Genomic DNA, 27573 nt, shown 5'->3' with positions numbered 1-27573 from the left:
ACCTTAAATCTTCACTCAAAGACAAGTATCTTTGACAGTGCATATATAGGTGTATCATATATAGGAGACAAATGTTGTTCCTTCAGTATGTTGGCATTACTAAATTTGGCTCATTGCTTACATACATTTATAAAAAGAAAATGTACAAGCTGTGATAACTGTTTCTGATAAAATGAAGAGTAGACTGATATATTAAATATTCCTTTATTGGGTGAGAAAATCAGACCATGTCATAACTGCTTTAAGTCATACAGAATAGATATCAGAGCCTTAAACAGGCTGGCTTCTGCTAAATGGGTCAAACTGGGCAGAAGTACATTTATTTTTAGGTCCATTCTGCTGCTGATACATACAAACCGGATTGCAAAAAAGTTGGGACACTAAACAAATTGTGAATAAAAACTGAATGCAATGATGTGGAGATGGCAAATGTCAATATTTTATTCAGAATAGAACGTAGATGACAGATCAAACGTTTAATCCGAGAAAATGTATCATTTCAAAGGAAAAATATGTTGATTTAAAATTACACGGTGTCAACAAATCCCAAAAAACTTGGGACAAGTAGCAATAAGAGGCTGGAAAAAGTAAATTTGAGCATAACGAAGAGCTGGAAGACCAATTAACACTGATTAGGTTAATTGGCAACATGATTGGGTATAAAAAGAGCTTCTCAGAGTGGCAGTGTCTCTCAGAAGCCAAGATGGGTAGAGGATCACCAATTCCCACAATGTTGCGCAGAAAGACAGTGGAGCAATATCAGAAAGGTGTTACCCAGCGAAAAATTGCAAAGACTTTGCAGTTATCATCATCAACTGTGCATAACATCATCTGAAGATTCAGAGAATCTGGAACAATCTCTGTGCGTAAGAGTCAAGGGCGTAAACCCATACTGGATGCTCCGGGCCCTTAAACGACACTGCACCACAAACAGGAATGCTACTGTAAAGGAAATCACAGAATGGGCTCAGGAATACTTCCAGAAACCATTGTCAGTGAACACAATCCACCGTGCCATCCGCCGTTGCCAGCTGAAACTCTACAGTGCAAAGAAGAAGCCATTTCTAAGCAAGATCCACAAGCTCAGGCGTTTTCACTGGGCCAGGGATCATTTCAAATGGAGTGTGGCAAAATGGAAGACTGTTCTGTGGTCAGACGAGTCACGATTCGAAGTTCTTTTTGGAAATGTGGGACGCCATGTCATCCGGACCAAAGAGGACAAGGACAACCCAAGTTGTTATCAACGCTCAGTTCAGAAGCCTGCATCTCTGATGGTATGGGGTGGCATGAGTGCGTGTGGCATGGGCAGCTTGCATGTCTGGAAAGGCACCATCAATGCAGAAAAATATATTCAGGTTCTAGAAAAATATATGCTCCCATCCAGACGTCATCTCTTTCAGGGAAGACCCTGTATTTTTCAACAAGATAATGCCAGACCACATTCTGCATCAATCACAACATCATGGCTGCGTAGGAGAAGGATCCGGGTACTGTCTGCAGTCCAGATCTTTCACCTATAGAGAACATTTGGCGCATCATAAAGAAGAAGGTGCGACAAAGAAGGCCCAAGACGATTGAACAGTTAGAGGCCTGTATTAGACAAGAATGGAAGAGCATTCCTATTTCTAAACTTGAGAAACTGGTCTCCTCGGTCCCCAGACGTCTGTTGAGTGTTGTAAGAAGAAGGGGAGATGCCACACAGTGGTGAAAATGGCCTTGTCCCAACTTTTTGGGGATTTGTTGACACCATGACATTTTGTATCACCATATTTTTCCCTTAAAATGATCAATTTTCTCAGTTTCAACTTTTGTTCTGTGATTTACGTTCTATTCTGAATAAAATATTGACATTTGCCATCTCCACGTCGTTGCATTCAGTTTTTATTCACAATTTGTTTAGTGTCCCAACTTTTTTGGAATCCGGTTTGTACTTTAGGTTTCTGAATATTAAACTTGTTGCTGCCTTTCATAGTGTGTAACTTGAAGGCCCTGAGTACTTTCTCCCACACTGAAAACACTGGAATGATAAAATATTTTGAACATTACCTAATGAGACTGATTCAGGACAGGCAATTAGTTATTTTAAACTTTCCTAGCAGTCCTTCACAAACAGGGAACAGTCTGTCTATTCTCTCCATCTGTCAGCTGCTGCTGGCTCTTCCTCCTCCTCTTCCTCACTGCTGAGTTTGTCCTGGTGGATCATCAGGGGTGCAAAGCCTCACAGGTGATGTGCAGCAGTGGCTCCCTCAGTCTGTCCTCACTCTGGACACTTGCAGTTGTCACACATGGAAATCAAATGTGTGATAAGCTGCAGGATTCAAACACAAGTGTAACTTATAAATACATGTTCATACTTTTATTCCACAATCAGAGAGAAAGAGAGAGAGAGAGAGTGCAGGACAGACAGACAGGTGACAGTCTCAGGTGTACACACTGCTACACAACAGCACAAGAGAAGGAGGATTTAGTGTTTGTGTTATTACGAGTGCTAAATAAGAAGAGTTCCCAGTGGACACATGTGTGACTCCTGTGATTAAAACATCTTTCTTTCAGCTTAACGAGTGAACCGTCAGCTCGTTCAAACACACGTTAAAGCCCGTTTGGCTCGACACCACCGAACAGAGGCAGCAATATAACATAGCTAACATTAACAGTGCAGTGGATCCTGCTTGTGCCGTGATATTTGGCAGCATTCACTGACTTTCAGCTTGTTGTGTTTGTGGATATATGACTGACTTTAATTATCCATAAAAGTATCACATTTTCTGTAAGATTAATGTCAAGTATTGAACGGCGTATATTTTAAAGTAAGGCTTTAAAACCCAGTTAGTACTAAAATTGCTAACGGCACTTAACTTTGCCGGTATGTGGCCAACAGTAATGTTTTAACGTTCTTCTTTATTAAACATTTGTGCGTAAATAAGTGACATAATATTCAGTACTTACTTTAAAAAAAGTTTACTCTTCGGGTGCCACGCTTCTGCCGTTTTTTTCCGGCAAAATTATCCACACCACCGCCGCGCTATAAAGTCTTGGATATGTTGGGCCATGGAGGATACACCAACCCATCCTTAAAATTCAGGAAAATGAGGGCCGCATTTGGAGCAGCCTTTGAATTGGGACAGCCTTCGTTGCATCGCTGTGACCTAATCGGCCTTAAAATGCGGCCTTTAAGGCTGCAGACCCTGAATACAGTGCACCTTAGCATATACTACTTCCGGTGGGGAAACTCCTGTAGGGCGCTTTGTTTTCCAGTGTGATACTTGCTCTTCAGTACACCACTGAAGACTATGTAAGTAAGGGTAGGGTTTTATTGTTTTTAGCGCTTTAGGCTGGGAGTTGCTCACAGTAAACTAGTGGCACCAAACTTGGCAAGAGGTTTGAATTAGGGGTGGGCGGTGTTAGGTATTTTAGTACCATGGGAGCATTTACTGGATATTGTTTTATAGTGACATTATGCAGGAAAACTCTGTCATTCAATAAGGCCCCTTTGTTTCAGTGTTTTTCTCTTTGACCCAAGAATTGATGTGTGAGAATCACAGGCTGGTACAAGGTTGAAATACCACAGAGATCACTCCCTCAGCTACATTAGTTTCTTAATCTTTTAGACGCCTGTTGAAGGCCAAATGGTTTGTTTCAGATTTCACTAATGAAAGAACTCTTCATTTTGTGCCTTGAAAATATGTCGCTGAGATAATCACAATTGTAGCTGAACTAATAAACTACACAAAGGATGCTTCTTCACCCAAGGGCAGGAAGACGCTGCCTTATCTTGGTCTGTACTGGTTTAAACTGATAAATCTGCTGTCTCATGAATTTTACCCTCTATATAAACTGTTGTACTTGTGAATAAAGTTGAGTCACTTTGGGAAGACAATCTAAAGCAGTCTCTGTTTTCTTGTTCTCCCAAGCTGCTCCCGAGCTGCTCGTACTAACACGCTGAATGGCATGCTTGAATATTACTTGAGAATATATTTGACTGTGTTACAGACTAAGGGACATTCTCTGCTGATAGGTGAAGGTACATTCTCTGCTGATAGACGTCCACGCCTCGGAGGAAGCCGATCCACGGAGTAGGCCCTGGAAACAGTTTCCTTCAGGCGGTATAAATAGATTACTGTTATGCATTTTTGTGGATCACAAGGTTTAAAACTACTAATAAACACACACCCACACACACAAATTAATTTCACCAGAGTGCCAATTTCAGGTCACTTTTGCTGTTCCAAGCCCGGATAAAGGAGCAGGGTTGGAATTGTGACATTAAAAAACAATAATTCCTAAAAGAAATTTAATTTGTAGTTCTAAATAAATTCGAAATGCATTTAGGACATTTTTACTCACCTCCTCTTCCACGATGTTATTTCTCTCTCCAACAACGTAGGTTACAGGTCTGTAGACGACGCTATCAACATGGCTCTACACTTCATCCTGCAGCATCTGGACTCCCCAGGAACCTACGCCAGGATCCTGTTTGTGGACTTCAGCTCTGCCTTCAACACCATCCTTCCAGACCATCTCCAAGGCAAGCTTTCCCAGATGAATGTGCCTGATCCCATCTGCCGGTGGATCACTGACTTCCTGACGGACAGGAAGCAGCATGTGAGGCTGGGAAAGAATGTCTCGTACTCCCGGACCATCAGCACCGGCTCCCCTCAGGGCTGTGCTCTTTCCCCTCTGCTCTTCTCCCTGTGCACCAACTGCTGCACCTCCACCCACCAGTCTTTCAAGCTAATCAAGTTTGCAGATGACACCACCGTTATTGGACTCATCTCGGATGGGGATGAGTCTGCCTACAGGAGGGAGGTTGAACGTCTGGTGTCCTGGTGCAGCCACAACAACCTGGTGCTGAATGCCCAGAAGACAGTGGAGATTATTGTAGACTTCAGGAAGCACACAGCTCCACTCCCCCCATCATCCTGACTGACACCCTTATCACCTCTGTGGACTCATTCCGCTTCCTGGGTACCACCATCACCCAGGACCTGAAGTGGGAGCCCACCATCACCTCCGTCATTAAGAAAGCCCAGCAGAGGATGTACTTCCTGAGGCAGCTGAAGAAATTCAACCTGCCAACACGGATGATGATACAATTCTACACCGCAATCATCGAGTCCATCCTCACCTCCTCCATCACCGTGTGGTACGCTGGAGCCACTATCAGGGACAAACAGAGACTGCAGCGTGTTGTGCGCTCTGCTGAGAAGGTGATTGGCTGCAGACTCCCATCTCTGCAGGACCTGTACACCTCCAGGACACAGGTATGCACACAGGTGTACACATGGGTATTCACAGATGCGGACTACAGCTTTCTTGGCTGCTGCCTCAAAGCACACTGTGCGCTGTCTATCTTGCGTGCTGCACAATATCGTTTATTATTTAGTAACTATTGATATCTATGACTAGCTAGTTTATTGTGATGGTGCTTTTTTTTTCTTTCTATTATTATGTTGCTCTTTGTTGTTTGCTGTCTCCCCTGTTTTTTTTTTTGTTTTTCTCTCTCTCCATACAGGTGACCCAGGAGTTTTTGTTTTTTTTTCTCTCTCTCTCTCTTCCCCCCCTTCTCACCGTCTCTTCTCCCCTTTGGTTTTCTTTCTTTCTCTCCCCCTCTTTCTTTCATTCTTTCCCCCTGTCCTAAAAAAAAAAAAAAAAAAGGATGAAAAAAAAAAAAAAGATGCCAACTTAAGAAATGCGAGTATTTAGTTTTGTGTCAGGAGAGCAGGTAATAAACTGCTCAAGTTTTGGCTTTGGCTTAATAAATTTAGGGGTCCTAGAGGAACCCTTTTGAGTGAGGTGGTGTTACGCCCCTCTGCAGCCCCTAATCTCCTCAGTGTGTTCAGCTGTTGCTAATTGGCCACACCTAGTAAGGTATAAATAAACGCATACCTGTGGCAGGCTATTCAGGAAGCTCACTAGTCGTTGCCTTTGTGGCAACAGCCATTTGAGCCAACCTGGGATGTCATTTTAAGCTAAAACCTCTTCTCACTTACACTCTGATATTCGTCTCCTTTTTTATGTTGCAGCCTCGAGCCGGGTCATAACACCTCCCCTTAAGTTTTCCAAAAAAAAACAGATAGATGATCCTCAAGTACTTAGGGAAAATATTCTGTGGAGTCATGAGACAGTTTGTGGATAGTTTGAATTCTGTTATTTGTGGTAGTGAGATCATAAATGGTCAGAGGGCCCAGTGGCGCCAGTGTCCGGCAGCCTCGCCTCTGTCAGTGCGCCCTAGGGTGGCTGTGGCTACAATGTAGCTTGCCATCACCAGTGTGTGAATGTGTGTGTGAATGGGTGGATGACTGGATATGTAAAGCGCTTTGGTGTCCTTAGGGACTAGTAAAGCGCTATATAAATACAGGCCATTTACCAAAATACAGGCCATAAAGCTAACACAGTATTTCATAAAATGAACATCAAACAATTGATGGAACCATGATTCTGCTCCGTCTGAAAATCCTGAATGCTTTTCTGGGTTCTCCATTAGGTCATAGTAGTTCACAGCCCGGGATTCCAAGCATTCTGATCAGGTACTACACTGTGACGTCGTCAGACTACATGCCACCGATTGGCTGATAAGTAGCGTCAGTTAATGAGTCATTGAGCGCCATTTGCGAAAATTAAAACTGCAATTTTTGAATTTCGGTGATTATATTTGAATCAGGGAAATTTTGCCCCATACAGTCAGAAATATTGTATTTCTGATCACTTATCAGTACATATCCTTGTTTTTACATCTATAAAAACAAAGCTGACACTTGTGAGACTTGATCAAAGGTGTAAGCATCTCAGCAGATGCCTTTGTGTCAAAGTAACTGAGGATAAAACAGAAAAACATGAAGGAGATTTTCCTGGCCTGGGATTTTATAGCAGATAACCTTAAAAATATTCTGCAGTAGATACATTTGTTCAGTACTGAAGTGAAGAAATTAGGCTTACGTGTTGGAAATTTAAAAAACAAAAACCAGTGGCAGACAGCGCTGTAAACAACGGTAGCCTGGTGGGTAATAAGCAAGCGAATAACGCAGAAAACAGACTTTTTTTATGGGAATCTATTCCTGAGAGAGAGAGAGACGGAGAGCTCTGCATGACGTGTGATTTTTATCGTGGTGGAGTTAAAACAGCAAAAGTAAGAGGGAATTTAAGGTGTTTATTTAATGTTTATGTGAAGCGAAACGTGAAGCTAGTTTGGATCTTCTTTTGCTGCTGGTTCAGTCAATGTTGTTTGAAGATAGATCAAACCTGCAGCTTCAGAATCTAGCGCAAAAAAGACAAACACAAAGAGCGGAGCCGCCGAAGTGTGAAAATGTTTCACTCAGTACAGTGCGCTCCAGCTGTGAGGCTCCAGCTGCTGTTATGCAGCTGATGAATTGGTAATTGTGCACTAACTGGTCCTGGTATTCTCCTAACCCCAAAGCTGTTGCTGCTGAGAAAAATGTAATTTACACAGCTGGAGAAGCAATGTACAGGAAGTACCTCCCACTCTGCTTTTTCTGATTTCACAGTAGTCCTCCAGTCTGTCTCCCAGTCATTTTCACACATCTCCATAATGGTGTTGGTGGTACAGGACCACTGTTTTATCTACTCAGACAATCACTATCAGACACGTAGTAGTAAACAAAACTAAAGTAAACAAAATCAAACATCAACATTTTTATGTATTTCAAGATTTTTATTATTTGTATTGTAATGGCTGATGGATGGTGAAGACTTTGCAATATAACTGTTGTTGTGAATATTTTCACAACAACAGTTATATTTTCACAACAACAGTTGTGAATATTTTCACAACTGTTGTTGTGAAAAAAAAAAAAACCCCAACAATCAAATGACCCCCTATGAGCAAGCACATGGCGACAGTGGGAAGGAAAAACTCCCTTTTAACAGGAAGAAACCTCCAGCAGATCCAGGCTCAGGGAGGGGCGGCTATCTGCTGCAACCGGTTGGGGGGGGGGGGGGGGGGGTGTTATTTATATTTTACTGCTGTTAATATTTCCACGTCTCTAACATGCGTGGTGCATAAGGTGCAACAACCTCGTGTTGCTTTTTAATAATGGGGGCACGTTGTGTTTTCTGCGGTTTAATACGAAGAGGAGGTAGGGGTGGAAGTAAATTTTTATTTGTGTTTATGTCCCACGTCTCTAACATGCGTGGTGCATAAGGTGCAACAACCTCGTGTTGCTTTTTAATAATAGGGGCACGTTGTGTTTTCTGCGGTTTAATACGAAGAGGAGGTAGGGGTGGAAGTAAATTTTTATTTGTGTTTATGTCCCACGTCTCTAACATGCGTGGTGCATAAGGTGCAACAACCTCGTGTTGCTTTTTAATAATAGGGGCACGCTGTGTTTTCTGCGGTTTAATACGAAGAGGAGGTAGGGGTGGAAGTACATTTTTATTTGTGTTTATGTCCCACGTCTCTAACATGCGTGGTGCATAAGGTGCAACAACCTCGTGTTGCTTTTTAATAATAGGGGCACGCTGTGTTTTCTGCGGTTTAATACGAAGAGGAGGTAGGGGTGGAAGTACATTTTTATTTGTGTTTAATATGCGTGGTGCATAAGGTGCAACAACCTCGTGTTGCTTTTTAATAATAGGGGCACGCTGTGTTTTCTGCGGTTTAATACGAAGAGGAGGTAGGGGTGGAAGTACATTTTTATTTGTGTTTATGTCCCACGTCTCTAACATGCGTGGTGCATAAGGTGCAACAACCTCGTGTTGCTTTTTAATAATAGGGGCACGTTGTGTTTTCTGCGGTTTAATAGGAAGAGGAGGCAGGGGTGGAAGTAAATTCTTATTTGTGTTTATGTCCCACGTCTCTAACATGCGTGGTGCATAAGGTGCAACAACCTCGTGTTGCTTTTTAATAATAGGGGCACGCTGTGTTTTCTGCGGTTTAATAGGAAGAGGAGGTAGGGGTGGAAGTACGTTGTGCGAACCTTTGCACGGGAAAACGTGATCGTTAGCTCTACCATAAACGTGAGACATATTCAGGGCTGGACTGGGACAAAAAATCGGCCCGGGCATTTTGACTAGAGACCGGCCCACCAGGATAAAGATTGAAAATGTGACGTCATTCAGGGGTAAAACCGCAAAGGATTCTGGGAACTTGTGGCAAGAGGTACTAGCGATAAAAAGAAACCCAAAAAATGCCAAGAAGCTGTTGTATTATTAACTGCAATAGCTGGTCGCATGACAGCCACGGGAAGCCGACGGGTAAAGAGATCGTTTTTTTTTATCGGATTACGTCGTTGAAGAGAAAATTTTTAAGCCATGTTTCCGAAGTAAGAGCCGACGGATGGTCTGGATATACCAAATATAACGTCTCAGAACACTCCAGCTCACATGTTAGTCTGCTCCAAGCATTCCCACAAAGGTCAGAGTTTTGTTGTAGTTAATGCGTCACTTTTCTTAACATAATTGGTGATATAGGTTACAAGCAAGTCTGGCGCTGAACAGAAATTGTCGCGCTATGCTCCTTTGTTTATTGTGCATAAATAGTGAATTGTCCTGACACAATATTGCGTTTCGCTTCTGTTATTATGGTACATTGACAAAAACATATACTTTTATTCACAGGGTAAAACAGTTGTTTTGTATCACTAATTGTCCAGTGCGATTACAGCATACAATATTATTGTCACTGCTACATTTCTGTGATGCTACCAGAAATTATTTCCACTACTAATTAATTACCGTTGAGCTCAAAGGTTATATTAATAAACGGTTAACGAATGTGTATTTATGAGGACGATTTGTGAGACTGGTAAACTTATGATATGTACGATGGTCTTTCGTTCTACACGGTGCATTTCAAGGTCCTGCACCCATCTGTCGGTAAACTGTACCTGGGCTTGTTGCAGTGATCTGAAGTTACTAAACTTCACGAGTGTATGCACTCACTCCAAGAACCTTATAATTATAAATCTGAGCGTGGTGAAAGTTGAGCAGCACGCTGACGTCTTTTGTCCACTCTGGGTGCTCCTAAGGGTCTGACCCTTTCACTCCTTTGATTTTTTCCTCGTATTTTTCTTTGTCTTTTCGTCGAGTCTGTCTTTGTATGGACCGGCATTGTTCTCCTTTTGTTTTGTACATTCCTTTTTTGTGCGGCAAAGAAAAAACAAGAAGGTATTGGAACCGGAGAATGAACGTTTTGCGGTGCTGCAAACGCTTGCATTTGATGCGGTACTTGGATTGTTTTGCCACGAGTTCCCGGCATGCAATGCGCGAAAATCACGTGATTGCTAAACAAGGGGGCGGGTGCATCCAGCCTCCTCGGCTGTAATTGGTCCAGCCCAGAGTCGATCATGACCAATTGGCCAATCCAACACCTTTCATTATATATACCCTTCCTAAAAAAAAAAAATCCATCGGCCCATAAAAACAAAAAATCGCCAGCGGCCCACCGGGCAAATGCCCGGTATGCCCGATGGCCAGTCCAGCTATGGACATATTTAATAACGGTTGACTTTCAGCAGTATTTTAGACTCAGCGATACTTTAGACGGACCAACTTTGGAGTGCACTGGTGTAGAGTGTCGCCAAGGCTCTATTTATGCTATTTGGGAGCTCCTTCGAAGCACCTTTGTTGTGACGTTGCAAAGGCCTTTGATGTGACGTTGCAAAGGCCTTTGATCTGTCCGAGCTTAAGCCCCGCCCCCGTTGTCTGTGACGGTTCTCAGGCTGTGGCAGGGTCTGCACGCTTGAAGTACGCGCACTACGTACGGTGCGTACTATAAGTACGAGACGTGCGGAAGTGAGAGGCTTGTGAAATGGGACGATCTAGTCTCCGTCGCGCTTCCCAGGTTGCCTAGCAACCATGATACTAACTGCTGGAAACGTGTCATACAACTTTGTTTGACAGAAATGAAGGAGAACATATTTTGTTCATTTGTTTGTTTGTTTCTACAAGAGCTTTGTGTGATTTGATAAGTATCTGAGGCTGAGACCACAGGACAGTAAAACATGATTTTTGGGCTTCATTTCTGTACTGAACAGTCATTTAAGATTAGTTAGTAAATAAGAATTAGCTAATGTTGTTCATGAGACTAAAGTCATATCACTTTGGTAATGTAAATATAATATGGCCAATATTATAGTTATTATATTAATCATTATTAGCTATTACAGCAGTGAACATGAACTCTGTGTCAAATACTGAGCCTCAGTACAGATTCAAGTTGCAGTTATTTATGTCTTATCACCTTAAATCTTCACTCAAAGACAAGTATCTTTGACAGTGCATATATAGGTGTATCATATATAGGAGACAAATGTTGTTCCTTCAGTATGTTGGCATTACTAAATTTGGCTCATTGCTTACATACATTTATAAAAAGAAAATGTACAAGCTGTGATAACTGTTTCTGATAAAATGAAGAGTAGACTGATATATTAAATATTCCTTTATTGGGTGAGAAAATCAGACCATGTCATAACTGCTTTAAGTCATACAGAATAGATATCAGAGCCTTAAACAGGCTGGCTTCTGCTAAATGGGTCAAACTGGGCAGAAGTACATTTATTTTTAGGTCCATTCTGCTGCTGATACATACAAACCGGATTGCAAAAAAGTTGGGACACTAAACAAATTGTGAATAAAAACTGAATGCAATGATGTGGAGATGGCAAATGTCAATATTTTATTCAGAATAGAACGTAGATGACAGATCAAATGTTTAATCCGAGAAAATGTATCATTTCAAAGGAAAAATATGTTGATTTAAAATTACACGGTGTCAACAAATCCCAAAAAACTTGGGACAAGTAGCAATAAGAGGCTGGAAAAAGTAAATTTGAGCATAACGAAGAGCTGGAAGACCAATTAACACTGATTAGGTTAATTGGCAACATGATTGGGTATAAAAAGAGCTTCTCAGAGTGGCAGTGTCTCTCAGAAGCCAAGATGGGTAGAGGATCACCAATTCCCACAATGTTGCGCAGAAAGACAGTGGAGCAATATCAGAAAGGTGTTACCCAGCGAAAAATTGCAAAGACTTTGCAGTTATCATCATCAACTGTGCATAACATCATCTGAAGATTCAGAGAATCTGGAACAATCTCTGTGCGTAAGAGTCAAGGGCGTAAACCCATACTGGATGCTCCGGGCCCTTAAACGACACTGCACCACAAACAGGAATGCTACTGTAAAGGAAATCACAGAATGGGCTCAGGAATACTTCCAGAAACCATTGTCAGTGAACACAATCCACCGTGCCATCCGCCGTTGCCAGCTGAAACTCTACAGTGCAAAGAAGAAGCCATTTCTAAGCAAGATCCACAAGCTCAGGCGTTTTCACTGGGCCAGGGATCATTTCAAATGGAGTGTGGCAAAATGGAAGACTGTTCTGTGGTCAGACGAGTCACGATTCGAAGTTCTTTTTGGAAATGTGGGACGCCATGTCATCCGGACCAAAGAGGACAAGGACAACCCAAGTTGTTATCAACGCTCAGTTCAGAAGCCTGCATCTCTGATGGTATGGGGTGGCATGAGTGCGTGTGGCATGGGCAGCTTGCATGTCTGGAAAGGCACCATCAATGCAGAAAAATATATTCAGGTTCTAGAACAATATATGCTCCCATCCAGACGTCATCTCTTTCAGGGAAGACCCTGTATTTTTCAACAAGATAATGCCAGACCACATTCTGCATCAATCACAACATCATGGCTGCGTAGGAGAAGGATCCGGGTACTGTCTGCAGTCCAGATCTTTCACCTATAGAGAACATTTGGCGCATCATAAAGAAGAAGGTGCGACAAAGAAGGCCCAAGACGATTGAACAGTTAGAGGCCTGTATTAGACAAGAATGGGAGAGCATTCCTATTTCTAAACTTGAGAAACTGGTCTCCTCGGTCCCCAGACGTCTGTTGAGTGTTGTAAGAAGAAGGGGAGATGCCACACAGTGGTGAAAATGGCCTTGTCCCAACTTTTTTGGGATTTGTTGACACCATGACATTTTGTATCACCATATTTTTCCCTTAAAATGATCAATTTTCTCCGTTTCAACTTTTGTTCTGTGATTTACGTTCTATTCTGAATAAAATATTGACATTTGCCATCTCCACGTCGTTGCATTCAGTTTTTATTCACAATTTGTTTAGTGTCCCAACTTTTTTGGAATCCGGTTTGTACTTTAGGTTTCTGAATATTAAACTTGTTGCTGCCTTTCATAGTGTGTAACTTGAAGGCCCTGAGTACTTTCTCCCATGATGATTTTTAGTGCTATCATCTAGTTCTGATTGTGGTTCTGTCTTGGTTAAGTCCTCTGTAGTCCTGATTTTCAACTGTTGTAGTCCTCTTTTAATTCTGGATCAGTTCTGGGTCTGGTTGAATTGGGGTTTAGTCCCTGTGTCTTGATACAGCCCTGACCTTGTTCTGCCTCGCTGCTTAATTAAAAAACTAGTTTAAGGTGTCCTGCACATGTGATATATATTTTTCCCTATATGAAGTCATTCTTTTTTGAACAAAACTCAAAACAGAGCCTATTAATCTTTCAGTCATTTCTACACCCCCCCCCCCCCCCCCCCAAAAAAAAAGAAAAATCCCACATGCATACTACCCTTTGGGCTAAGCCCCGGGTGTTTCAAATGTCTGGCTCCGCCTCTGCAGACTATCACCAAAAAAGAATAAACAAATTAAATTGCTGCACATTTTGTAGAATAACATTTTAAGATTATTTAAAAAATAAAATAATGTAATGATATGTTTATTATGAAAAGCAGATGTTTTGTTAAGACATTTTCAGATAAAATAAGTACAAAATCAACTCAAAATGCTCCCACATGACAGAACCTCCTCTCTTCCTCGCTGGCTCCATATCTCTCAACCTCCTACTAGACCTCCTACTACAATCCTTCTTCCCATCATTAAGCATTAAACAGCCAAAGAACTACAAGGGAAATGAACACGGTCGACAGCTGCCAGGCAGAAAAGGAATCATCAAATGTGATCCAACAGCTAATCTAGATTGATTAACTCTACATGTCTGTGACCAAGATGAACTTAAACATGCCAAATGACACTGAACAGTTGGTGGAATTCACAAGCAATACACACAAGTGTAATATTTTCCACAAAGAAGTCCTTACTACACCTGCCTAAAATGAATTTCTTTGACAGTACTCATTGGATTGATGTTACTCACAACAACAGGAAGATCTGAGAAACTCATTGTGTGTTTATAATAGTCTAAATGACTTTTGGAGCCATTTATAAGAAAGTGTGGGGTCAAAAGTTCAAACAGTTGTACATAAACACAAATCCTCCCAATGTGTCATTAATTTGCCATAAGAGGAAATTAATTAGGATGATAAGGAACAATCGATTGGCATGATTGAGCAAGACCTCGTACATTGTCAGCGGCCACAGTAGTCTGGGTAACAACCCAAACCAGAGCTTCAGTTTCCCTGGGAGTGCAGTGTTGTTAATCCGCCTGAGGTCATTAGCCATGTTCTGCCTTAGTTGTTCAAGTTGCCAGGTATCACTGAGGTCTGCATTATACCACCGTCCCAGGCTCTTGATGGAATTGGTCACCCAATCAACACCCACAGGTTAACAGGGACGAAACTGGTGGAAGATTGTGTGACAGAAAGTCTCTGTGCTCAGCCAATGGAAAGCCTTTCCACAGGCTGAGAGAACATTTATCAATAAAACATATTAAAATACTTCTCTGAATGTAATAAACTAACTGGTGATGGTAAAAAACACAGGCCTTTTCCGCAGTGCCACGGCGCCGTGATCCCAGCCACCATCGATGAGTCGGAGGCCCTCAGGAGAATCAGTGTGGGCGCGGGAGATTCCGTCGGTCAGTCGGGAACTATCGCCTGGATGCTGAAGGTCCTAGTAGCCAGGAGAATGCAATGCGTTTCTTCTGCGAGTGAGCGGTAATCCTTCGCGGCCAGCAGCGGGGAGCTGTGGCCTAAACCCTTCATCCCTCTGTGACCTCATTTACACCAGAGTTCAGATACTGGCATAAATGATGTATAGTGTCACACCAATAGTCCCAACATCAGTGGCATCACTAAAGTTGCCAGGTGAGTTTATAAATAGAACCCATGACATGGAGCAGGTACTGCAGACAACTGTAATGGACATTCATAATCACAGGTGTACCTGCTGCAACTGTAACAGACAAGGTCTTTTCCTCCATTCGCAGACGTTGAAGACCCCACAAGGCCCCCAGTGTCCGTACTCGCAGGAGAAGACACCGTCACAGACACCAGACATGTGGCTGTGGCTCTACTCCTGAGACACAACTAACCCTGAGTAATTTATATATAGATTGGTGGTTCAATCCCTGCCTTTATTCCTGTATGCATGCTGTCTTTGTGGATATTCTAGATGTCAGTGACCTCTTTACTCATCTGTTTCTTTAGATTGTGGTATGATGCATTGCTTTTTGAGATCTACTTCACTTTGTCAGAGATGTTCTGTGTGAGTGATTTCTTGATTCGACAGGTCTGGTAGTAATCAGGCCCGAGTGTTTGATGATTTGAAATATTTCAGTGTGACAAATATGCAAAAAAAGAAGTTGGGAGGAGATCAAATACTTCAGGAAGAGCTCAGCGGCCCACACCTCACTGCACATCAATGGATGTGATGTGAGATGGTCAACAATGTGAAGTTCTTGGGTGTGCACATGTCAGATGACCACCACCATCACGAAGAAAGCCCAACAACATCTTCACTTTCTTCGGAAGCTGAAGAAGACCAGTCTGCTTCCTCCCACCCTCCCATCCTTTTACCAGAGAAAGAAGTCTCTGCAGCGGCTAGTGAGGACAGCAGGCAGGATCATTGGAGGCCCTCTCCCACCCATCTCCCCCCTCCACATAATGCTATATTTGCATATTTTACATCTTGCACATGTCTTTGTTTCGTCTTGTCCACAATATCCTGACCATCACTTGAACCTGGTATTCAATAATAACTGCACAACATCTCATTTCACTGTAACTGCACACGATCACTTTGTATTGTCTTTTGTCCTGTCCTTGTTTATCACACATTCTTATAAATGCACCATGGGGGGCTTGAGGTGAAACAGCATTTCAATACGCTGAATACTGTGTATATTTTTGTATTGACAATAAAGACCTTGAATCTTGAAATAGGTCTAAAATAAGCCAAGGTGTCACAGGACCTTAGCTTATTTAGTTGGACTAATCTATTTAAATTTGAAAATTGTGGCATTACAGCAGGATGGCATGGTTGCCATGACAAATACTTTCATTTTAAAAGACTAAAACATTGGTATAAAATTAATATTAGTATTAATAGTAAGAAAAAGTGTTTTTCATATTATGAAATTAAATTACAGAGAAGTTGATTTTCTATGGATCATGTTTTATTCAGGGTAAGTACATCATTAACACCATTACTTATTTTTTCTACTTCTTTTAAAACAGTTTTTCTGTCAACTAATGTTTTTGGATCCATACATTTCAGTTCCACTCAATCTCTGCAAGACAGACGTTATGTTAGAGGACTCCAGAAACAGAAATACCACAAATAACAGCTGTGCTGAACACAGGTTACAAGTTAACTGATCCTCAAGTGAAACTACAAAATTTGTTTAGTTACAATCACAAAACTGCTTAGATCGTGTGATGGTTTGCCGGAGCTTGTGTTTTCTCCAAAACCTTGACAGCAATGGTCTTGACCGCAAGCAGCGCTTCGTTGCAGGCCCCGGATATGTGAGAAGGTGGTAACAGGAAGCCGTATTCCCCACGGTCCTGGAGCTCAAACGTAAAGGAGTATTTGATGCCAAGTTTGTACGCCCAGTCGTCAGAGCCGCCAGAACATGGGTCTGAAGAATGAATAGAAACACTCACACATTCAAGTTACAGTGACTTTGCTTTAAAAAAACGAAAAAGAAAAAAGGCTGTCTTACATAATGTGGCTGCTCCAGGACCATATGTGTAGGTGTTCCTGTAATATCGTTTGATCCTCTGGGCAGCTTCTTGGACCATCTCAAGCTTATGAACAATGTGTGTTCACAGAGGTTTAGACACAACAGTTGAATAAGTCTTTCACTGCTGTTGGATAGACTCGTGGATCATCCAGACTACTCACCAAATCGTTGTGGTTCTCCGCTTGATCAAAGGTGTAGGAATATGGGAAGATGAACATCTGGGAGTAGGAGTGGATGGTGATGTAGAGTTGAACTGTGTCCTTGTGTCTGCGCAGGAAGTTGGCCACAGCCTGCGCCTCGGGCTCAGACTCAGGAAACGGCCCGCAGTTGATTTCCTCACAAGGATTTTGAGAGGATCCCTTAACTGGGCACAACAGCGACACGTGACCTTGTGGAAGCTACAGAGACCCTTGCATGATCAACGAGTGCGTCCACACATGAGAAAAAAAAAGGGAAAGGAAAACTTACTGCCCCAATCAACATCAAAGTTTCTGTTGAGGTCAACGCCAACGCAAAAACCCGACTTACTGATGGAACGGTTCTTCCTCCACCACCTTCTCTTAATCTGAAAAATAAAAATAAGGAAAAATCATACATCTATTTAAAATGACTTCTTTTACATTGAAAAAATGATTCTGAGTTCTTACTGCCGTCCACGTGTATTTGTATCCATCAGGATTCATCACAGGCAGGACGTAGACATCCATGCTGTCCAGGATGCGAGTAATTTCCGAGTTTTGCTGATAAAATGACAAAGACTGACGGACAGATGGCGGAGCGTTCGTGAAACTGCTCCGAGAGAGAGCAGACTCCATTGCATTTACAACAAAGAGCATTTAGAGAGCTCAACTCCCCATCAAAGGCAAGGGCTAAAATAAAGTTTGATGTCAGCATTGTCAATATGGAAATCTAGTGTAGTGTATTAGTCTTTTTCTGTCATTGTGAAATTATACGTCTTCATTTGTTGCTTTAAGTTTGGAGATGATCCAGTGGAAACTAAAGCTTTTTCATAAAGCTTCATTGGATGTGATCCTGACCTTTGACCTATGACCTTGACGCAGTACATACTAAAATGGTGTATTGTATTGAACCCATATGATTGGAACTTTGGCTTCTATAGGATAATGCATTGTGATCCATAAGAAGCTGTGGGTAATATACAGTTTTGAATGACTTTCACATTTGGTGTGACCGTGGGGTTGACCAGATTAGCACCAAAATTAAATCATCTTGAGCTGTTACTGGTATCTACCATCAAACAAAATTTGAAAATGATATCTTGAACACTGTGGTGACTAGAAACTGCTAACAAAAAAACAGACAGACGAACAAACAAATGTAATCGATTACAGAGAACAGAGAACAAACGCAGACACCGCAGCTCAGTTGGACTCACGTGGTGCACAAACCACAAGCAGAAAGCCGGAGAGATCCACTCTCTTGCGTGGATCCCACAGTCAATCCACATGGCTTTCCTATTTGGCCTGTCATTGAAAGACAGCTGAGAAAAAAAGAGGCCATACACATGAAACTGTGCTCAGGAAGTAAACTGAGCTGTCAACACTGAACACTTTACAGCTTAAAGTATGTTTAATGGGATAAACAATGTTGATTATTTACCCCTATAAGTGTACAAAGAGTAAAAAAAAAAGGTCTGTGAGTGTTAAACATAAGGTTCGAGGGCCAAAATTAGCCCAGCAAAAGACTCCAACCCAGCCCACTGGATGGCTTTGGAAAATCTGATGGAGGGCATACATTTTAGACTTTTAACTGCATTTTCTTAACAATACCAAAGTAATTAAGTAATACATAATCAATGAAATGACAGAAATGTTCCTGGGTTTTTTTTCTTACCATGATCTGTTTTCTGTGAATGGACAAAAACTTTCTGTTTTGTAAATATGGGACAGTCTTATCATTCCTACAAGTTCAAGTTGACGGATGCAGCTTTACCTTGAGAACGTATAGCGGCCGCTTCTCGTATGAAGAACCAATAAGGATGGCTTTCACTGTTCTGGGGTTGTCTTGTGCAGTTCTGTTAATCCAGTCATAAATCTACAATGGAGACGGCGTACGTGGTTGTAAGCTGTAATATAGTATAACATACAGGGTAGCTGTGCATTTCCATGTAATCTAAAACAACAGCTCTGTGATAAACGGTGGCTGTGAAGTTTAGAATATCCTAATAAAACTACTGTGCGAAGTTGAAGAAAATATAAAAAATATCGGCAGCCCATCATCATCATCGTCACTAAACATGCTTAAAGCGGACTTATTATTCATCCAATCCGAACTGTCTATCCAACCTGTCTTAGGCCAAGAGGCAGAGGACGCTCTGGACAGCTCGCCAATCTATCGCAGTATCCCTCTAAACTATTTGGCAAATGTACAATGATTCAGCACATAAATCATAACATGCTGCTCTCCCCTGCATAACCTTTATAGGTTAAAAGTATAAGTATCAGTATTGGTATCGGCAATACTGCTCTTGATTTACTTGGTATCGGATCGTCACCAAAATTTGCAGTATGACACATCACTAATGGTCACAGCTCTGGCTGTGAACTCCACCCACCTGCCATTCAAATCTTTTGTTCACATGGGGCAGCCAACCAGAAGAAAGCTGGCTTAAATGGATGGGGTGGAGTTAAGTGATGAACCAATGGGGAGCACCAAGGCCCAGAATAAGGCTGATAGGGATTATATCGAACTGTGACCAATGAAAAGCTACTCTAGCAGAGGCTGAAAACAAAACTACAGAGCTGAAAATGAGCACATCAGGACTCCTTTCAATCTCATTCTTTTAAATAGGAAATGTATACCTCCTCAAGGGTGTGATATCTCTCATAAAAAGTTGAACCGCTTCGTGGGTCAGTGGAGTCATTCTTCATCTGCATTTCGGTCAGCACATTAGGATTAGCCAGTAAGACCCTAAAATAAACATGCAAACACAAATGATTCACTTGGAATGAAATGTGACTCGATGCTTAGTGAATGGTGTGCGTGCATTAAGCAGCATACTTGTGTGTTATGCCATGTGTCTGCAGTATTGCCTTGACTGTCACAGAGCTGTTTCCAGGGACATAGAGGTGGACCTGCACTTGTGTACTGATGTACTCATTTGAAACAGGCTGCCACAGGACTGTCTGTGAGAAAATATCTGATGTAATGAATCACAGAAGTAAAAACAAAACATTACAGGTGTATGATCACTTAACTTTAATGCCTACCTCATAGTGTGTGGATACATTCCTCAAGGTGTCCACTTGTTCTTGTGTTTGTGGGGTGATTGATAGAACTTGGTCACTAAATTTAAAAAATAAAAAATACTCATGCAGTTAAGATACAGCCATATAGTACCGATCTCACTCGGTTACCCATAGGGAGTGTATTTGCATGTGTCACAATATGGTTGGAGGTATTTACACAAGAGTGTCATAACCATTTTTAAACGGTTCAAAATGAGAGTAAAGACTTATAATCTAAAAAAACAACAACCCAAAAACCAAAACAACCACAGACAGAAATCTCTGCTAAGATGCCTCACCTTGTTTCTGTGCAGTATCCTGGCTTCAGTAGTATGCTCAAATTCATGAAAACAAACCAAATCAAAGGAGTCGACATGATGTCAGGGTCCAGCTGGACTGGAAAAGGCAGAGATCCGCTCAAAGTATGAGGGCAGGGAGATGATATTGATTGAAACTGTGTTTATTTAGAAGTTGAACTTTACTTTTAGAGAAGAACAAGGGCACGGGTCAGCTGAGGCAGAGCCCTCTGCTTAGTTAACTGCTACTGTTACATTGTAAACAACTTTATTAACTTATGTAGTACAAATCGCAAAAATCTAAAGTAACGTCAGCTTTGCACTTCTTCTTTTTAATCGTAGAAAACCCCAGTGGCGTAACACCTCCTCGCCTGTGGGTGGCGCCAGATAAAAGGGAAATACTATAGAGTTTGAGGTTCACGTGGGGGGGGGAAACGGGAAGAAAACAGCATAGGGGGAAAGTGGAAGCGATTTTTGTGATGTGTTGTTAAATTTCCATTGCCAAGATGTCGGGCCACGATCAGCTGGCCCACTATTTGTGTGAGTTAACAAGGTAGGATATATTTGTTTTTAAAGCACGCGCTCAAACCGGGATAACAGGATAAACGGTCGCGTGGGGAAACCGAGTTAGCTTGTGTCGTTTTCTTTTCGGGTGCTGCTGCTAGTTCTGTAGTAGCAGAGACGATCTTTGGTCAAAGACAAACGATTAAGAGCGGTGAAATATTGCACAAAGCTCTGGTTATTTAGCTGTTGAGCTAATTTCCCTGTACGGGGGGAAATGCATGTGCACAGACCGGGGGGGTTCCGATTTGTTAACAATATAATATAACGTCTCTATAAAATCCAAAAGGGGACTGGTGGACAGTTATTTAATCCAATAAGATTTTTTTAATAAGCTTTAATTATAACAATATATTATATTAACCTTATTTAAAAATGTAATGCAAGTTGAACACTCATTATAAATATGTAACACGGTTTCTTTAACCCTCATAAAACTGTTCGCGTCAAATTTGACCTGTTTTGACATTTGATAGCAGTAAAAACAACCTAAACGTCATTTCTTTAACTTCAAATTCGATGTTATTTCTTAAACTAACCCCGAAATACAAAAAGAAGAAGAATAAAAGCATTTAAAAAAGTATTGTTCGTGTGCTACATTTTTTTTTTCTATACTGAGGCTCTTCCGGGTTAAATTTGACCCATATCTGTTGAATTTTAGCTCCACCAGCGGGTTAATAGTGACAGAGGTCGAGAGGAACCTGTTGTTCTAAAAAGTGATTGCCTGCCAAAAAATATAAACCAAACATATCTCGTTAATGATGTCAAATCATTTTGAGCCAGAAAAAAACATTCCTGATACAAGGTAGATACTGCAATCATTTTTTTCCCTGCAAAGTCAAGTCTCATTGACATTAAAACCAATGCGTTTTTCACAGTTGTATCAAGTTGTCTAAAAAGGACTGGATTGATTATAATATAGTTACAATAATGCAGGGTTATAAAGATACTTGCCAAACAAATCTTTTTTATTTATTTTTTCATTTTATATATAACCCCTTTGTAAATCCTGTTGACTAACCAAAAGTAAACAAATATTACATGTAGAAAGACTTTATCACTTTATGGCAAAACACCTTGACACTATCGCGAGAACTGCCTGTGTTTCACATTTGCTCAGGTTCCCGCAGAACCTGCTTTTCATTGGAAAATCTTCAAACAGTGTAAAGTAATACAGGTGTGATCATACATGGTGCATAAAAGAAACAGGGGTCATACAGGGGTCACAGAGTGCCTTGACGCGGACAAGAGAGCATGTCGGTGGAGGGGTTACCACTGTCACGTCACAGCTGGAGCCTTTCTGTGTGGTTTGACTGCTCTCCATGTCTCTGTGTGGGTTTCAGCTTCTCTTGCACAAAGGTTTATACCTTGTTTTCTGATGTCTTTTACTTTGTGGATTTTACCATGTATTGTCTTCTCTATCTCCTGGATGTATTTTCCTTTCTGGTTCTTTCTCTAAAGCTTCATCTTCAGTGTGTTTATGAATTATAACCCAGGTTAACAGAACTACTCAGCATTTTCTTCCCATGTTTTTCAGTTTACTGTGGAAGTTGTTGCTGCCTCTGCTGTTCCTCTGTGTTCTGCTCGTTGCTGTCCTGGTCCTGCTGGTGCTGGCAGTGCGTTTCTGGCTGCAGAGCAACAGGACTGTGCGGCGAGCAAGGGACGGACGTCCCACTGTGGCCTTCTTTCACCCTTACTGTAATGCTGGGGGAGGAGGAGAGAGGGTGCTTTGGTGTGCTATCAGAGCGCTGCAGAACAGGTAGAGCTGGGTGTCTTTTTGCTTTTCCTGCACAATTTTAAGGTGATTCTCAAAAGTCCTAAAAGACCTCGATGTCTCCACAGGTATGCAGATATCAATTTTGTGGTGTACACAGGGGACCTGGGGGTGACAGGCCAGCAGATCCTGGAGGGAGCACGACGTCGCTTCAACATCCTGCTCCCCCGCCCGGTTCACTTTGTGTTCCTGAGGCACCGGCTGCTCGTGGAGCCCGGACTGTTTCCTCACTTCACCCTGCTGGGACAGAGCGTGGGATCTGTCTTCCTGGGGTGGGAGGCACTGACAGAGTTTGTCCCAGACATTTACATCGACTCCATGGGTTATGCCTTTACTCTGCCTCTGTTCCGCTACCTGGGAGGCTGCAGCGTGGCTAGCTATGTTCACTACCCCACCATCAGCACTGACATGCTCTCTGTAGTCAGAGAGAGAAACCCCAGGTATACGCTGTGTTTAAAGAGCACGCTAACTGATTGTGTTCTTAATTAATTAATTAATTAATTTTTAAACAGCTGTTTTCTAACCGTCTCACACTGTTAATGTCTCAGGTTCAACAACCCAGACTACATCTCCAACAGCCTCTTCCTGAGTGCCTTTAAGGTGGTCTACTACTGTCTCTTCGCCCTGCTCTACGGCATGGCCGGCTCCTGCAGTGACCTGATCATGGTCAACTCCTCCTGGACCCTCGATCATATCCTATCACTGTGGCGCTCCCCCAACCGCACCTGTGTGGTCTACCCGCCCTGTGACGTCAGCGCTTTCACAGACATCCCGCTCGAAGAGGACGGGGACAGGAAGTGCCACTCGATCATTTCTATTGGGCAGTTCAGGCCGGAGAAAGACCACCGGCTGCAGATTCGAGCCTTTAAAAAGGTGCTTGATAGGAGGAGGGAGGGGTTAGGGGGAAGAGAGGCACTGAAGTTGGTTCTGATTGGTGGATGCAGGAACCAGGAAGATGAAGACAGAGTGCTCATGTTGAGGGGGCTGTGCCAGGAGATGGGCGTGGCTGACAGGGTGGAGTTTAAGCTGAACGTACCCTTTGAGGAGCTGAAGAGAGAGATGGGGGAAGCTACAATTGGACTTCATACCATGTGGAATGAACACTTTGGAATAGGTAATCAATCCGTTTGACATAATGTCTATTTTAAAACGGGATTTTCTTGAAAATATCCAACTTCTTTCTCTTTTTCCCCCCCTTCTAGGTGTCGTGGAGTGTATGGCAGCAGGGAAGGTGATTCTGGCTCACAAGTCTGGCGGCCCCAAGTTGGACATTGTTGTACCTTTTGAGGGGGGTCAGACTGGCTTTCTTGCTGATGACGAGGACGGCTATGCAGAAGCCATCCAAAGGATTCTGGCTATGTCGCCAAGCAGCCGCCTGCAGATCAGGCGCAACGCGCGTCAGTCTGTGGCTCGCTTCTCAGATCAGGAGTTTGAAGCCTGCTTTCTAGCCGCTGTTGAGCCACTCATAGGAACACTCGAGCGATGAGAGGAGGAATTATTCTACATGTGTGTTTGTGCACGTGTTGTGATGTTTGATACTTGGAGCACCTTTCCCCTCATGCACTTAGGGCTGCAGATCAGTCATGAGCTCAAGCAGAGAGCTGTGGATAAAAGACTCCCAAATACAGGTATTGAAAGGTTAGTTCCAGGATTTCTCCTAAAAGTAGAAATGAGAGAGGATAAAGTTTGAATCAGAACAACTGAAGGCTCTAATTTGGGGTGAAAAACCCACAAAACAGAACAAAACTAAGTGATGTTTTGAGCACACTGCTCAACTCAAGGATCAAAGTCATTCCCATAAAACGTGAATATGACTCCGATAGTAAATCTTAATGTAAGTAATGAAAATGTTCTTCATGTAGTGGGTGTGAATTCATCCACAATCCTGTGTTTAGAAGTTGTAGTTAATCGTTGTCTGTTGTTCCAGTTTTGTTAACGTGGTGCGTGTTAATGTTTCAGTGCTGCTTTTTATTTCTAACGTGATCGCTGCACATTAGTGCTCTGAAACTTTAAACGATACTCCCCCACATGATTAAAGCGAAATTAATTTGACTGAACATTTATTCTTTGTGTGTTAGATAGAATCAAGTCATTTTGGGGTGAACTGTGTCTGAAGGGGAACAAATCGTGTGCTAAACTATGCTGAAAAGGGAGCAAAATAACAGGAAACATTCATTGTTTACAAGAGTTCCAGTTCCTCACATTTCCAGAATGTATTTTTGATATCAAGGATGAATGTAATAAACATACAGTGAGTGGGAGGGATTGTTGCTTTTGTGTCTCACTATATAAACTGCTAACAGCTGAGAACTACAGTCTGGACTGTTCTTATCAGGCCTATAAATTGTCAAAGTGCCCGAACCTGACCTGAAGTTGAAATGTGCTGTGACAGATGGGGTCAGTGATCTGTAAAGATGAAGAAAACCGAGGGGAGATTAACATGACTGAAATAAAAACCACTTTATGCAAAAGCATTTCTCAGAGCTGTTATCAGTCTCGTCATCGCTGCAGAACAAGTGGATATTTAAGGTGGATTGAGACAGTTTTCCTTAAATTGCATCATAAGTTTGCAAATATATATTATAAAGGGTCTCGAGTAGCTTCTAAATCATCAGAATTTTTCTCATACATTTAAGAAAGTCTCATATAGAGGATGCACAAATATTTACTAATTTAATTTAGCACATCAGCCTGGGCTCACCTTATTTTCCTTTCTTCTCTTTTTGTTTTTACACTCAGTACACATTTCTATCATCCTTACAATGGGCATGTGACTGGGACATACTGCTTTATCATATTGAACTTTGAACCTCCTACCATTCATGTAGAGGACTCAGGATCAGAATGACCCTAAAGCATGCCTAACATATTGCATGCAGCAGGACATCCCGGTTATTTGTCACATTGCATTTGACGTACAGTGTATTAGGACATCGTATGGTAGTGTGGGTACTGGAATGCACCCAAAGGACATAAAAGGAAGCTGGGCAGACAGGACAGTGCAAGAGAGGGAGGCTTTTTTTTAAGGGGTTATGGAGTTTAAGAGGCGGTGCACAGGTTCAGTGCTGAGTATATTTAGAGAGAAGTAGATGAACCTTTGAGGCATTTTGGTTTGGTGCCCATCGTCAAGATGAAGTCATACGTGCTCCTCCCAGCCCTGCTGCTGTCTCTTGGATGCACAGGTGAGTAACTTTCTGTCCTGATCACTTCAAAATAAGATTCAGTAACTTCACCTTTCCCTCCTCCTCGTCTGTGACTTTGAAGGCATCCCACTTCACAACTCTGAGCTGCAGTCTGCGGCAGACAGCGCCCTGGGAGCAGCTTTGGCAGAGGTCAACTCTGTGTATGCTGCCAGCCACCTTTACCGGGTCACTACAGGCTCTGTCGCAAAGGTGAGCCTGTTGTGTGCTTAATGCATTTAACAGTATGGCAACAGCTGATTTGTCCTGAATATCCCACGTGTGACAGGTCATCCCCACGGGCCTGGACACCGTCGACCTGCTGATGGTTTTTCGGATTAAGGAGACTCAGTGTGCAAAGACTTCCCAAGACGACCCTCAGGCCTGTGCCTTCAGGCCCGGCTTCTTTGTGGTGAGACATTTAAACCAATGCTTTCCAAATACTTCAGTGAGATAATAAATAAATTAGCCACGTCAGAAGCTGGAATATTATGTGGATGGTTCCCTGTGAAGGGCTGATATCTGTATCCTGGTGTGGACACATGTTGACTCAGTGCTACAGCCTGTTGTTTACATTGGCACGAGTTTACTGGGCCAGAATGTGCCCCTGTGTGATTGACGGGACAGCGGCCACCAGGTATTTAAAGAAATATCACACAGACTAATAAAGCAGGGTTTTTTCTTGTTTCTTTCTCTTTTACCCACCTTCAGCCCTCCTTCACCTGTTCCACCCGGGTACGAATGATGGCCAGGTCTCCCCAGGTGGTCTCTCTGAGGTGCGGCCACGATGGCAGCTCCAGCTCCAGCTCAGAGAGCAGCGAGGAGGTGAGTCAAGAGTCAGAGCGGCACAAATTAAAGAGCCAAACAGTTGTTGCCCTTTATGCACAGCGCATGAATACCCAGGCTTTGTTTCCACAGGTGTTCTTGAGAAGGAGACAGCAGTTCAATGCCCCATTTGCTAACAGAGGTAAGCACATTTTCACATTTTCTTTTGTCTTTTTCTTACAGTGATCTTTATTTAAAACGTTTTTGGATGTTAAGTGCAAATAAGTGGACTAACAACCTCAAAACTTTTGGCAGTCCCAGCTCCAGCTGCACCTTCAGCCCAGCCTGGCGGCTCCCGGTACAACCAGTTGGCAGAAGACCGACCCAGAGGAGACACTTTCAGCAACTATGTAGTGTGAAAGTTCAGCTATCCATGACTTTCTTTTAGGTGCTGATCATATATATTAAAAAAAAACTGAATTAAGATATTTTGCAAAATTTTTTTTGTCCCCCTTTAATTCTCATTTAATTTACAGAGCTGCTGAATGATTATTGAAACACAAAGAAAATATACCTGTTTTTCTGTCTGTGAAGGTTCTCAGTCATCCAGGTCCTCGTAGTCAAAGGAGCTTGCAAAGAAAAGCGTCTGGACTTCTTTAAGTTACTTGAAGTTACGAGAAGCTTCAGTTCTAAGGTCAAGTGGCGGAGAGTCCCAGATATAAACCTAGTGGGAGTTTCCCCCCCACAGAGGGACAAAAGGACCCCCTGATGATCCTCTAATCGCCTGAGCCAAGGTGTGAAACTGGGTGTGGGTCCCAATCAGCCAGAGTTTCGGGTGAGTTCATT

At 42.4% G+C, this 27573-nt stretch overlaps 4 protein-coding genes across 4 annotated transcripts; 3 read left to right on the top strand and 1 right to left on the bottom strand.

Moving 5' to 3' along the window:
• Positions 1-896: 896 nt before the first annotated feature.
• LOC145424439 (uncharacterized) lies at positions 897-15002 on the top strand. Its single transcript, XM_080297775.1, has 3 exons — positions 897-1274; positions 4833-5261; positions 14717-15002. The coding sequence occupies exons 1-3, from the start codon at positions 897-899 to the stop codon at positions 14879-14881; spliced, it is 972 nt and encodes a 323-aa protein (XP_080153901.1). The 3' UTR covers positions 14882-15002.
• A 1317-nt stretch (positions 15003-16319) lies between these two features.
• cpb2 (carboxypeptidase B2 (plasma)) lies at positions 16320-20610 on the bottom strand. Its single transcript, XM_026157754.2, has 11 exons — positions 20452-20610; positions 20135-20210; positions 19926-20050; positions 19727-19835; positions 18858-18959; positions 18301-18405; positions 17552-17662; positions 17373-17469; positions 17066-17268; positions 16884-16968; positions 16320-16799 (listed from the first exon to the last, which is right to left on the bottom strand). The coding sequence occupies exons 1-11, from the start codon at positions 20526-20528 to the stop codon at positions 16588-16590; spliced, it is 1302 nt and encodes a 433-aa protein (XP_026013539.2). The 5' UTR covers positions 20529-20610; the 3' UTR covers positions 16320-16587.
• Positions 20611-20852: 242 nt separating this feature from the next.
• alg11 (ALG11 alpha-1,2-mannosyltransferase) lies at positions 20853-25254 on the top strand. Its single transcript, XM_026157753.2, has 5 exons — positions 20853-21001; positions 22547-22768; positions 22852-23223; positions 23332-23897; positions 23986-25254. Exons 1-5 carry the CDS (start codon positions 20955-20957, stop codon positions 24267-24269), a joined length of 1491 nt encoding a protein of 496 aa, XP_026013538.2. The 5' UTR covers positions 20853-20954; the 3' UTR covers positions 24270-25254.
• A 315-nt stretch (positions 25255-25569) lies between these two features.
• On the top strand, positions 25570-27211 carry spp2 (secreted phosphoprotein 2). The gene is made up of 6 exons (XM_026157758.2): positions 25570-25965; positions 26048-26175; positions 26252-26374; positions 26674-26787; positions 26881-26929; positions 27043-27211. Exons 1-6 carry the CDS (start codon positions 25914-25916, stop codon positions 27144-27146), a joined length of 570 nt encoding a protein of 189 aa, XP_026013543.2. The 5' UTR covers positions 25570-25913; the 3' UTR covers positions 27147-27211.
• Positions 27212-27573: the final 362 nt, after the last annotated feature.

Source organism: Astatotilapia calliptera, chromosome 23 (assembly GCF_964374335.1).
Source record: "Astatotilapia calliptera chromosome 23, fAstCal68.1, whole genome shotgun sequence".
Classification (NCBI taxonomy): Eukaryota; Metazoa; Chordata; class Actinopteri; order Cichliformes; family Cichlidae; genus Astatotilapia; species Astatotilapia calliptera.
This window is presented reverse-complemented; position numbering and strand designations above follow the sequence as displayed.

Coding starts and splice junctions, on each gene's coding strand:
- cpb2 (XM_026157754.2), bottom strand. CDS start 20,528: ATGTCGACTCCTTTGATTTGGTTTGTTTTCATGAATTTGAGCATACTA. Junction 18,406..18,857: donor GGCCGCTATACGTTCTCAAG/GTAAAGCTGCAT, acceptor TTTTTTTCTCAG/CTGTCTTTCAATGACAGGCC. Junction 17,470..17,551: donor ACAAATACACGTGGACGGCA/GTAAGAACTCAG, acceptor TTTATTTTTCAG/ATTAAGAGAAGGTGGTGGAG.
- spp2 (XM_026157758.2), top strand. CDS start 25,914: ATGAAGTCATACGTGCTCCTCCCAGCCCTGCTGCTGTCTCTTGGATGC. Junction 25,966..26,047: donor GCTGTCTCTTGGATGCACAG/GTGAGTAACTTT, acceptor GTGACTTTGAAG/GCATCCCACTTCACAACTCT. Junction 26,788..26,880: donor GCTCAGAGAGCAGCGAGGAG/GTGAGTCAAGAG, acceptor TTGTTTCCACAG/GTGTTCTTGAGAAGGAGACA.
- alg11 (XM_026157753.2), top strand. CDS start 20,955: ATGTCGGGCCACGATCAGCTGGCCCACTATTTGTGTGAGTTAACAAG. Junction 21,002..22,546: donor TATTTGTGTGAGTTAACAAG/GTAGGATATATT, acceptor CATGTTTTTCAG/TTTACTGTGGAAGTTGTTGC. Junction 23,224..23,331: donor GTCAGAGAGAGAAACCCCAG/GTATACGCTGTG, acceptor TTAATGTCTCAG/GTTCAACAACCCAGACTACA.
- LOC145424439 (XM_080297775.1), top strand. CDS start 897: ATGCTCCGGGCCCTTAAACGACACTGCACCACAAACAGGAATGCTACT. Junction 1,275..4,832: donor AGAAGCCTGCATCTCTGATG/GTATGGGGTGGC, acceptor GTCCTGGTGCAG/CCACAACAACCTGGTGCTGA. Junction 5,262..14,716: donor TGTACACCTCCAGGACACAG/GTATGCACACAG, acceptor CCTTTTCCGCAG/TGCCACGGCGCCGTGATCCC.